This window comes from Eretmochelys imbricata, chromosome 8 (genome assembly GCF_965152235.1).
Source record: "Eretmochelys imbricata isolate rEreImb1 chromosome 8, rEreImb1.hap1, whole genome shotgun sequence".
In the NCBI taxonomy this organism is placed as follows: domain Eukaryota; kingdom Metazoa; phylum Chordata; order Testudines; family Cheloniidae; genus Eretmochelys; species Eretmochelys imbricata.
This window is the reverse complement of record NC_135579.1, coordinates 32,345,670-32,358,305: the sequence shown is the minus strand read 5'-3', so window position 1 is coordinate 32,358,305 and position 12,636 is coordinate 32,345,670. Positions and strand designations below refer to the sequence as shown.

At 43.8% G+C, this 12,636-nt stretch overlaps 1 protein-coding gene across 4 annotated transcripts in view; it reads right to left on the bottom strand.

Annotated features, from left to right (window-relative positions):
• Positions 1-12,091, bottom strand: part of RANBP17 (RAN binding protein 17) — a 270,483-nt gene extending 258,392 nt beyond the window's left edge. For all 4 annotated transcript variants that reach the window (XM_077824282.1, XM_077824285.1, XM_077824283.1 and 1 more), the window contains exons 1-2: positions 11,967-12,091; positions 728-874 (exon numbers count right to left, since the gene is read on the bottom strand). In XM_077824282.1, the coding sequence (XP_077680408.1) occupies positions 728-874; positions 11,967-11,984 (165 nt within the window). In that variant the 5' untranslated portion in view covers positions 11,985-12,091. The remainder of the gene's footprint in view (positions 1-727; positions 875-11,966) is intronic.
• Positions 12,092-12,636: the final 545 nt, after the last annotated feature.

Genomic DNA, 12,636 nt, shown 5'->3' with positions numbered 1-12,636 from the left:
TCTAAAAATCAGAGGGGTAGCCGTGTTAGTCTGTATCCACAAAAACAACAAGGGGTCCAGTAGCACCTTAAAGACGATCAGATTTATTTGAGCATAAGCTTTCGTGGGGTAAAAAACCCACTTCTCCATGCATCTGAAGAAGTGGGTTTTTACCCACGAAAGCTTATGCCCAAATAAATATGTTAGTCTTTAAGGTGACACTGGACTCCTCGTACTCTAAAAAGAAAACTGAAACAATGCTAAGAGACTGGTTTAAACTAAGACAACAGGAAAACATAGTTTAAGGCTTTTCATACCATTCTTAGCCTGTCCCATTCTAACTTGGACGAGCAGGAGCATAGGGGACTTAACTGTAAAAGTGCTGGAGCAAATCATGTTGAGGAGCAACACTGAGCAATAGGTGGCATAAAGGTTCCTACCTTTTGCAAGTATTAGACCAACATTTACATCTATTTTCCCCCATAGTTAGGTTTTCCCCCTGTTTCTGGCCATCTGCTTTCTAATGCTAGGTACTGTCAATCCCACAAAGCCCACCCTCTAATACCAATTTGTGTGTGTAGACAGATTGCTGGAATTTTATTTATGAAGGAAAAAACTCAGTTTGTTATAAGAGATGAGCATCTCACATGTACTGCGTTTACACTGACATTACCTGGACCTCCAATGTGGGCTTCATGATAAATGCATGTTTACATTGTCAGATTTTACACTTCTCCCAAGTACTTACTGTTCCTTGTTCTAGTAAAAGTTGACACTGGCTGAGACATTCAGGGCTGTCAATAAGCTCCAAGAGCACCTTCTCTGCTTGTATCCGCTGTGCTAGATCAGTCCCCTCATAGAGCTGGTTACATAGTACTTCTAGCTCTGCCAAACTCTGTTAAGAAAGAACAATACTGAAACCTCCAAATACGCCTTTCACCTGTGGAAGCCTTACTTAAGATTCATAGTACTGGCTATTTACAAACACTGACATATATCCAGTACAGTAACATAAAATGCTACCTATGCTCAGTTTTCCAGAAAAGTGCAATCAAACCCCAGTAGCTTCTTTCCCTCCCAATTCCCACTGCAATAAGAGTGGCACAGAACTCCAGTAAAATATATGTGCAAGAGAGACAAACAGATTTTATACCTCAGTACTAAAATGGAAGACATTACACCAGTGATTAAAATTAAGTGACATAACACAATTCTTTTACCATGGACTACTCCTAATTTGAAATTTAGAACAGAAACAACAGGTCTGGTAAAGTTAATAAAAAGAATCCAAATTTAACATGTATTTTTTAAAAAAAGTTTGCTCTCTAACATTAGCTGTAAGTTCCAAAGATAGCGAAGGTAAACTTTAAATCAACACTTGGCTTATTGAGCATATCTGATAATAGCATGAAAATGTTGTAAGCTATTGACTGAAGAGTCAATATTTGAAAGCACAATGAAGAAAGTACTAAATGCAAAAAGCAGCTATAACATGAGGTACATTTTAGAGAGAGATAATGCAACACAGGAGGAAAAGAGAAAGAATCAACAAGATACTGTTTAAGAGGAAGCCAAATGAAGATTGAAGACCAGACAGAAATCTATGCAAGACCAACAGAAAGTCACTGAGTCTATCCATATGCTTTATGTTAAGCATGGCTTAACTCTTTGCAAGACTGAGGCCCAAGTCTACAAAAAGTCCAGCTGTCATTTCATACTTACCACTTGTTTTAGAACAACGTAGGATCAGTACAGTTAGCAATTACTTTGAATCACTATTCTAATTAGAAATTACAATACTCTTTCCTTCCTCCCTCCCCTCCCCCCCCCCCCCCCCCGCTCCACCCCCCAATTATCATGAAAAGGGTGAACACGTTCCTCCACTGGTAGGTTTTAGTGACTAAAACAGAAATTTTTCAGGCTGAGATTTGAAGAGCTGTCTAAGGGGACATCTACACTGCAAATGAAGGTGTGACCGCAGCACAGGTAAGCATATCCATCCTACCTTTAACCTTACTAGCTCAGGTAACAATAGTAGTGAAGACGTGGCAGCACAGGATTCAAAGTGGGCTGGCTGTCCCAGTACAAGCCTGCAGGGTACCTGGATATGTACTCGGGTTGTTGGCCCACGGGTATGCTTACCCATGCTACAATCACACCTTCATTTTCCGGGTAAATTTACCCTAAAAGGGATTTGGACTACCAGCTCCCATCAATGGGAACTGGGCATCCAGATCTCTAAGTGGCTTTGAAACTATCACACACACTGGGCAAACTGAATGTGTTGCCCCCAGCCCAAATACCTGCACCCTCTCCCCCCAAAAGCCCAGCCACAGGGTCCTCCTTGCCCAGATACCCGCACCCTCTCCCCTGCAGAGCCCAGCTGTGGCCCAGACACTCACTCCCCTCCCCCGCAGAGGCCAGGGATCCAGAGGGAGAAACAGCCTGATGCTTGGTCCCAGGCTTGCAGGGAATTTCCTATGTGCCATTTCCTTCCCTCAGGACCGGCTGGGAACTGTAGCTGCCAGGAACCCTCTCCCTCCCTCCGGCAGCGTCTTTTATGTGCGAGCTGGGCTCTGCAGGGTCCAGCAGCTCTTAGTGGTGGCCAGCAGCACTACAACCCATTTCTGTGAGGGAAAGGAAATTCTGCACGCACGTTAATATCTGCAAAATTCTGCATTGCGTAGTGGCGAGAATTCTCCCAGAAGTATTAAGACAACACACATCTCATATCCCCCTGGCGCTTCCCTTAAAGGTTAGAGCGGCAAAGGGCCCTTTCAAATTTCCACTACATACATCTGACGAAGTGGGTATTCACCCACGAAAGCTTATGCTCCAATACATCTGTTAGTCTATAAGGTGCCACAGGACTCTTTGCCGCTTTTACAGATCCAGACTAACACGACTACCCCTCTGATTCTTAAAGGTTTGCATCTCCTAAAGATAAAACATTTCCCTTTCAAGCAACTCACTCCTTGGGTCACATAAAAAGGGAAGATTTATTTATTCCTCTATAAATATAAACTAATGAATGAAAATAAGACCCTGAAAAAACAACATATGTACACTAACGCCCAAACAAGACACTAACTCAAAGGAATTAAACTCTCTTCTGCCCAACACTCACTCACCAACAGTTGTTTATATTCACTTTACCCTCTGACAGTTATTGGCACAATAGATCTTCAAACAAGATCCATACTTATGGATCTGCATCCCCTGAAATGCTCCATGGAATATTGGGTCACTTCTCTTCATTTTCCTTCCTTAGAGCTCATGCTGAGCTACAAACTTCAGTCCAGTCCCCCCCTTCCATTTTAGCAGGTTTTTTCTTTCATTCACTGAACTCCCATTGCAGGATATCTCAACTCAAAAGCAAACAAAATAGCACCCTGGGGACTGGCCATAGCAACTCCTCAGGTCATGTCTGGAATGTTTCAGCATTTCAGAGTCCGGCTCTTTCACAGAAAGGTCATTTTAGTCTCTCCTACACTTTACATTGCAAAAGAGACCTTACAGAAGTTCCTTCTCCACTAGAGAGGAGTACAAAAATAAAAGGCACGTACAAGAGCACTGAAGATGACCTTGAAATTAAGACCTGCATACTAATCTCTGCATGCTGAAGCTGCTCCTTTAATCAGCAAGTATTATTTTCCTGATATTAGCAGCCTCTAAACTATGTACCTGGAACTGCACAACGAATCATTTTCCCCCACATATTCTGATATTGTCTCTCTAAGTATCAAACCCAGTACCATCCCACTGGAGTAAGTGGAAGCCACTTTACTGCTACTATCTTCATTCTCCTAGAAACTGGCCTAAAAAAATCTTCCCTAATAAACTCAGACTTCACTTTAGGCACCTCCAATATAGACAACTTACACTGCCACTAAAAAATTGGGATGAGGATAAATCTGCAATCCTTTAAAAAAGAAGTGGTAGCAGGTACCAAGGTCAACATTTTTGTTGAGTTAAAGTTTCACTGGCAAATAAAAATTGCCATTAACCATCATTCGGACACTTAATACACGTTAATTACATAGTCCACTGAGTCTCCTCTGTCACATTATTTCTGAATTATAACCTCCATCCATGCAACTCTGGGGAACAGCAGGAGATAAACCATAGATCAACTCTGATTCCTCCAGGATTTCTTTCTGTAGTTATATAACTCAATGCACGTGCAACATTCTTGGGAATAAATCTGCATACACAGGTCAGTAGTGTGTAGAGCAGTTTCCCATCCAGACTAATGAAAAGAATTGGGATTAAACATAATTATGATTTCCTGTGAAAAATTTATGCACCCAGTAGCACTAAATACAAAGATGAACAGAATATGTTGGAGAAGAGTCAACCAACCTTTGGTAAAGGGAAATCACACCTATTAGAATTCTTTCAGACTGTCAACAAACACGTGAACAAGGATGATCCAGTGGATATAGTGTACTTAGTCTTTCAGAAAGCCTTTAACAAGATTCCTTAACAATGGCTCTTAAACAAAGTAAGCAGTCATGGGCTAAGAGGAAAGGTCCTCTCATGGACCAGTAACTGGTTAAAAGACAGGAAACAAAGGGTATGAACAAATGGTCAGTTTTCACAGTGGGGAGAGGAAAATAGCAGGGTCCTTCAAGCATCTGTACTGGGACCAGTGCTGTTCCACATATTCATAAATGATCTGGAAAAAGGGGTACACAGTAAGATGAAAAATTTGCAGACAATACAAAATTACTCAAGGTAGTTAAATCCAAAACTGACTGAGAATAGGTTACAGTAGAATCTCATGTGACTGAGCAGATGAAATTCAGTGTTGATAAATGCAAAGTAATGCACATAGAAAAAAAATGATCTGAACTATACATACAAAATGATGGGGTCTAAATTAGCTGTTACCACTCAAGAAAGAAATCTTGGAGTCATCATGGATAGCTCTCTGAAAACATCTATTCAACGTGCAGCAGCAGTCAAAAAAGCTAACAATGTTAGGAACCATTAGGAAAGGTTAAGAAACCATTAAGAAACCATAGGAAGACAAAAAATATAATGCCACTATATAAAGCCATGGTACACCCACACCTTGAATACTACGCGCAGTTCTGGTCACCCCATCTCAAACAAGATATATTAGAACTCAAAAAAGTTCAGAGAAGGGCAACAAAAACAATCAGGGATATGAAACGGCTTCCATACAAGGAGAGATTAAAAAGACTGGGACTATTCAGCATAGAAGAGAGACAACTAAAGGGGGCTATGACAGAGGTCTAGAAAATCATTAATGGTGTGGAGAAAGCAAATAAGGAAGTGTTATTTACCCCTTCATATAACACAAGAACTAGGCATCTCCCGGTGAAATTAACAAGCACAAGATTTAAAACTAACATGAGGAAGTACTTTTTCACACAACGCACAGTCAATCTGTACAACCCATTGTTAGGGGATGTTGAAGGCCAACAGTATAACTGAGTTCAAAGAAGAACTGGATAAGTTCATGAAGGGTAGGTCCATCAACGGCTATTACCCAAGATAGTCAACCCCATGCTCTGGGTGTCCCTAAGCCTCTGACAGCCAGAAGCTGGGAGTGGATGACAGGAGGACGAATCACTCAATAGCTACTCTGTTCTGTTCCTTCCCTTCTGAAGCAGCTGGCATCAGTCACTGTCAGAAGACAGGATATTGGGCTAGATGGACAATTGGTCTGACCCAATATGGCCATTCTTATGTTCTTAATCAATGCAAGCAATCTGCATTTAATGTAATTATTAAAAAACAAACAAATCATAATAACTAATCATATATTAGCTACCTTAGTGCTATTCATTCTGGATGATGAGGAGTTTTTTCTCATCAGTTTCAAATAGATCATATGATATCAGGATTAGAACAGTTCCTATCTTACATTTACTTTCCCTGACTTTGATCTCCCAGCAATAACATTACTATTCTGCAAAGTGTCTCCAAAATTAGCAATTTTACTAAAACCTTTAACTTCATTACAGTTAACAGTGGTGCTTCTCACCATATGAACTGTCCAAATGATGCACTGAGAAAAATTCAGTCGAGTTGTCTTTCAGCATAGGCCATTGGCACTGCTTCAGATACAGGAGACAGTTAAGAGATTTTATTCCCTGGGAAAGCACACACTTTCAAAAGACATTCCTTTGCTAACCAGTAGCATGATCTTGCACAAAACAACACTCACGATTCCTCACTTAAAAAAAATAAACCCTCAATTCAAGATGCAGACAAATAAGTCTGCTTCCAAACAAAAGCATCCACAGCTAAACAAGCACTCCGCACCAAAAAAAATCTAGCTAGCATTTTTCTAAGTGTACCTTCACATTTCTACAAATGTTGGCCTGGGTCAAACCCTGGTGGCAAACCCATGAGAGGACATTCCTGAGAGAGGTGGAGTTTGTTGCCCTCCATGCCCTTCCCATGCGGTAAACAACAAGGCCTTTCATTTAACCATTCTACCAGGGAACACACACTGGCTGTGGGATCCCAGTGGATGGGTACTCCGTGGAAAAGATAATACTGTCTGGGTCTGCATTATCTTTCCTGACTAAACTGTGCAAGGCTGAAGGAGGAATATTGTGTGCCTACGGCCGCTCCAGTCCAGCCACTCCACCCTCCATCTCCTAACCATGTGAGACCCCTCTGTGGGATACGTAAAAGGGATGGGGGACAGTGCTGCCGAGATGGCCAACTCCGCTTTCAGGTAGGGAGGGGCAAGATCCATGTGTAGCAGAGACCCTCTGTGTGCAAATCTAAGGAAGGATACAAAGACTCAGGTTGTTCAAGGCGAAAAGTTACCTTCCTAGAATGCTGTCTTTTAATAAAGTTTAGCCTGGGTAAATACAGGACCACACTACCCTCTTAGGGTACGTCTAACTTAAAACCCTACAGGAGAGCAGCTGTAGCATTTTAGTGTAGCTTTTCCTGTCAGCATAGGTAATCCACCTCCCCAAGGGGCTCTCTCTTCCACCCACCTAGTGCTGTCTGCACCCGGGGTTAGGTCAGTATAGCTATGTCTCTCAGGAGCGTGGATTTTTCACACCGCTGAGAGATGTAGCTATATCATTATAAGATCCTAGCGTAGACCAGCCCTTACTCAAACTGAGATATCCTACTCCTCAGCTACACCTACTGAAATCACAAGTTCAAGGAGTAAAATGATATTCCATGTTACAATATTAACGGCTTTAGAGATATTCCCCATTTTAAGTACAGGAAATTCACCAGTGCTGATAATAGCTCTAAAACAAGAATGATTTTTTAAGTATGCGTGTCCTGATCATTCAGCAGAAGAAAAGAAAGTCGTATCCTCAAAGGACTAGCAACCATTTAAAATTTTCTTGACACACTGAAGCCTGAGAGCAAACCCTGAAGAAACTACTGTAATCTGTTTGCAAAGAATTCAAATGAAGCAAAAATGCACCCTCCAAGCTACTGTTTGTGTTTCACTTTTGAAATATTAATTGTAAGAAGATCATTGTACAATACTAGCTGCTTTAAAGAGCCTCGGGGGAAAAAATACCAGCCCATCCACTAATATAGCTGCTGGCACAAATGAGGCAAACGTCATGTTTCCTCAACACCAAAATATTTAATCCAGGACTAGGCAGGTGCTTGTTATTTATGACCATTTCCAAATACAGAGGATGCCACCAAGCATTTTTGGGGTTTTTTACTCCAATAGTAAAAGCAGCTGCAGACGAGACTTCAGAGAAAGTCATCACAGAATTTGAAAATGTAAACCAGTGGCCACTGCCACTTCCTCCTCTACGTACAACTTTCCAAAGGCAGAATTTCCAACAATGTCAAATCATATTATTCAGAATACCTATAAATAATGGCAGGTATTACAAAAATTTAGGCCCAGAATTCAAGTTAAATCTTGGCCAGAAAGCAACTAAGAGGGACTACAAAGGTGAGGCCTGTGGGCTCAGATGCTCAAAGGCATTTAGGTGCCTAACTCCCACTGATTTCAATGGGAGTTAGGCACCTAAATACCTTTAAGAATCTGGACCTTGATCTCTAGGTATAGAGTGTCTCCTTCTAGAATACCCTTTAATGGCTAGTCCCAAAAAAAACATTACTGCCTCTTCACTATCCAGAAGGTTAGTACCGAGATTAATTGGAACAAGAAAAACAAGGGAAGAACAAAGGAGCAAAACCAGGGAGGGAACAATGAAATGAATTAGGAGAACAAAAAATGGGATGTTTTCCCTGGCAAAAAGCCATTAGATTCTCTGACAGAGAAGCTTTCATTTCTGGTTGCAAAGATATCCTTCAGAATACATGCAACACAGTTCTGTCTTCCTGAGTCTGCACACCAATAACTCATATCTTTGGAAGTGGCAGCAAGGAGAAATTGACAAGACTACTCAGTTTCACTGGTGTTATTCAACCTGTGGGGAAAAATTAAAATGAAATTGACATGATTCTTGTCACTGTATTGCTGCTTGGAAAAACTAGGATCAGCAGAGGCAGACAATGTAGCTACTCATAGGGAGGAGACCCTCATAGTTCAGAGGCTAGAGGACAGGGAAAACAGCAAAAATATCTATCCACCTAACAACACTCAAAGAAGGTCTTCAGGTGAGTGGGGAGGAGAGAGAGAAAGGATCCTTTCTCCTGTCCATCAGCCAGAGAATTGAGATTTATTAGAGACCTAACTAACTAGAGAATGATATGAAAGATGAAGCCCGTTGAACAAGGTTCAGGGATAGTATACCAATAGAAATCCCAACATCCTTTGACTTCCCAGAAGCTGGGGTTAGGAACTGGACTTTTTAACATGATTTCACTAGTAGGCACCCTCATCTTTCTCATCAGATACCAGTTAGTAGACCTAGTCCTTCTATTAGAAGGCATCTGCTAAATATTTCAAGCCCTGAGTGTAACCTAGAAAGAAACAGCCAGGGAAATCCTAATAGGCCTAATCTAATATGTGACAGGCCCTGTTTAGAATGGATACTCTGAAGTCAGCTGCCTTTGCTCCTCTTCGTCCACACCTTCACCTATAAATGAATGCTTAAAACTTTGTTTTTTATTTTAAATAAAAGGATTGAATTTACAACCATCAAAACTCAGCTAAATGGCAGTCCAAGAAAATTTTGAAGACAAACCGCTAACAGAATCTCTGTCTAATTAAATTTGGTTTAATTAACCATGGTATGTAGTTTCCCAGCGATTCTGTCAAGGAAAGGGAGACAGTAACTCTGAGAATACATTTCTGGGAAGTATGAAGAATCACTTTATTTATTTTTTTAAAGGTAGCCATTGAAACCTTCACTGGATTTGATTGGCTGCCCCTGAATTTGTATAATACAACCTTCAAATGGCCATATACAGTTTGCACATTAAAAACTTGTGGAAATAGCCACTGGGGGGGGGGGGGGTTTACAGATAATTTGTACATCTAGGGGATGCTGAAGCTGAAAGAGAAATCAGTCTCTGAATTTTATAGGAAAAAAAGTAACTAACATGTAACAATCCCAGATGCAAAACTGAGTGAACCACTCCCATTCAGATTAAAAGGAAAATGAAACTTGGAAAAAAGCAAGCAAACACATCTGGGGGGAAATAATCCAAAATACACACTGAGAAGGAGAGGAACAAACAAGGAAGCAAAAGTAATGAAAGAGACCTGAAAGCAATAGTGACTGGAAAAAGAGACATAAGTCTGCTATGCAGTATGGTTGTGCTCCAAAAGGTCAACACAATTTTAGGCAGCATCTACTGAGGTACCATGTCATGAACAAGATTATTGACCATCTTTATATCACATCTGGAATTCTGCATTCAGCCCTCGATAAATACCAGATAAAGTACTGATAAATTTCAGAAAATCCAGAATAAAGTAATAAAGGTTATCAGGTCCCTGAAACAAATGATTTATGATCACAGATTAAAAGAACTAAATATTTATAGCTTGACTAAGCGATGATTTACAGACTCCAAATAGCTGAATGTGAGCACAAAGGATGGAAATGAATTATCTGGTACAGTATATCAGAGTACAACTATGAATAACAGGCTGAAATTAAGTCAGAAAATATTTAGGCTGAATATCTGGGTAAACCTCATGTCAATGACACATATTAGGCTGTGAAGTAACTGCCCAAAGGAAATGAGGGAAGGCACATCACATCTGGTTTTTAAAACTACACTGGACAAAACACTAGACAATAGTCAGAACGGGAAAATAATCTAGCCCTAAATGAGTTGGTCTATCCGAGACAGGGCCTGCCGCCCTTCAGCACGCTCTGCAAGGCACATCTATAGGTACAGCCACACTTAAGACGGTGTGCAGAGTTCAGACACTGCACTTCCAGCTAGCATGGGTATAAATAGCAGTGTAGATCATGACACATGGCTTAGAGTGCTTTACACACCAGTACCTCTAGGGTTTATACCATACAAGGCTCACTGCATGCCACGCAGTGCCTCCCATGTCTATACTGCTCTTTTTAGCAGCGTAGTGTCCCACTACCTCCCCCTGCCAGAGCCTTTCCTGGCCACAGTGAAAGGCTCCAGAGGGGAAAGGCTCCAGAAGCTCCTGTAGTGCCTGTAATTTACACACCGTCATAAATGCAGACATACCTTATCAGACAGGTTTTTGCTTGAGGCAAACCGTAGGAAAGATGCACGCTGGTAGGCAGGGACTAACTTGTGTCCTCTACTTGGAATTCTGTCAATATGCAGGAACTTGTTATTTAATCAACGTATTGTGTTTGTTGCATGATGTTTCAAAAAGCACACTGAATTAATAAATAGGACATGCTGAAGGGCACAATTCTCTGCTGCAAGAAACTAAAGTGGATGATTGAATATAGGTATTTTCCACTAGCCTATTTTAAAAAATAACACCATTACTGTGGGGAAAGCCAGTGACAGATTATAGAGAGCAGACATAGGAAATACACTGCCCCTCCAAGCAGAAATGGAATTGGCATAACCCTCTCCTAATATGATACCAACCCACGTGGTCACATGCAACTGATGCCTGTATTTCCCAAATGCACTCCAATCTGGTTTGAAGTAGCTGCAGCAATGCTTTGGAAAACACAGCAAGACAGCCAATGCAAAGGAGTCAGGTGCAAAGGTGCCAACTGACTATAAATGACCCAGGAAGCTGAAGCAGGAGTAGAGATGTGTGGGAAATTAAATATCCCTCCCTCAGAAATTTTAATGTACAACTTCTGTTCTGATTTTTTCCCCCAGACGTATCAAATTTTCAGCAGAAGAGAAATTCCATTTCCTGCACAGCTCTGTTCCTGCTCCCTATATCATTTGCGTCCTGGGAGTACCTTTGCACTGGCTATCTTGCTACATCGGTCCTCCTTTCACACCCAGAGGCACTAGCACTGTACCAGTATTATTCCCCCTGTAGAGTATGGCACCATCCCTCCAGCTTTCTGCAACCTTCCAGGCACCGTCTTTTCCGCAACCCGCCCCAGTGCCCACCAACCCACCTCTTTGGTACCCCTCCCGACCCCCCTGGCATCCCCCAGTATCTCTCCCTGACCCACCCTGGCACCCCCCTGCATCCCTTCCCGACCCAACCTGGCACCCCTTTTGGTACACTCCTCCACAACCCACCCTAGCAATCCCTTCGGTACACCCCTCCCCGACCCACCTTAGCACCCCCCTAGTTCCTCTCCGCGACCCATCCTGGCACCCCTTTCGGTACCCCCCCCACGACCCACCCCAGCATCCCCCTCCCCACCCTGGCACACCCCACGACGCACTCTGGTACTACCTCCTCTCCTCCCCTCCCCCCCACGCACCCCTTACCCCATCCCCAGCCTGGCCCCACCCCATGGCCCGGTTCCCCGGCGCACACCCCCACCCGGCCTGCCTGGCTCGCTGCCCCCGGGGCCATTTCCGTGGCCGACCCAGCGCGCCACAGCAGCTCCAACCGCCAGGCCGGCTCCCAACGGCTCCTCCGCCCGGCCCGCCCCGGCCCGCGGTGCACTGACCTGGACGTGCCGCGCCATCTTCCCGAGCGGCACCGGGAGCCGGGCGTGGGGGCCGTGCCCGGCCCGGGCCAGGGGGCAACGCGGGGCGGGGCGGGGGCAGCGTGTACAGCCGGGGAGGGGGAGAATGCAGTGTGTGGAGCCGGGGGGGCGGGGCGATACAGTGAGGGAGAAGGGAAGCGAGCCGAAGGGGGCAGTGTGAAGGGGCGGGGCGACAGCAAGGGGGAGGAGCAATACAGTGTATGGGGGAGGGGGGCAGGGTGAAAGGGGATGCAGTGTGTTTCTGGGGTGGTGGGGGCGATGCAGTGTTGGGGAGGGGGAGAAGAGCGAAAGGAGAATGGGGGCAGAAAGGAAGTGTGGGGGAATGCAGTGGTAAACTGGGGGGGGGGGAGGGGAAGTGTCCCAGAGTGTATGCAGTGATGAGATGGGCAGAGGGGAGGCAGTGCACAGCCAGCAGAGGGTGGAGAGAGCCACGCCGTACAGTTATGCAGGGCGAGGGGGGGAATAATGCAGTGTAAGCCAGCAGGGAGTGGGGGAGGCAGTGGAGAGCAGGGCAGCTGAGAGCAGGGGGACATGAGAGCAGAATGTGGAGCGTGCTGGGGGCGATGGGAGGCACGGAGCAGCCAGCGCTAATAAGGTGGAGCACACAATCCAGTCCAGAGTAGATGGGGGC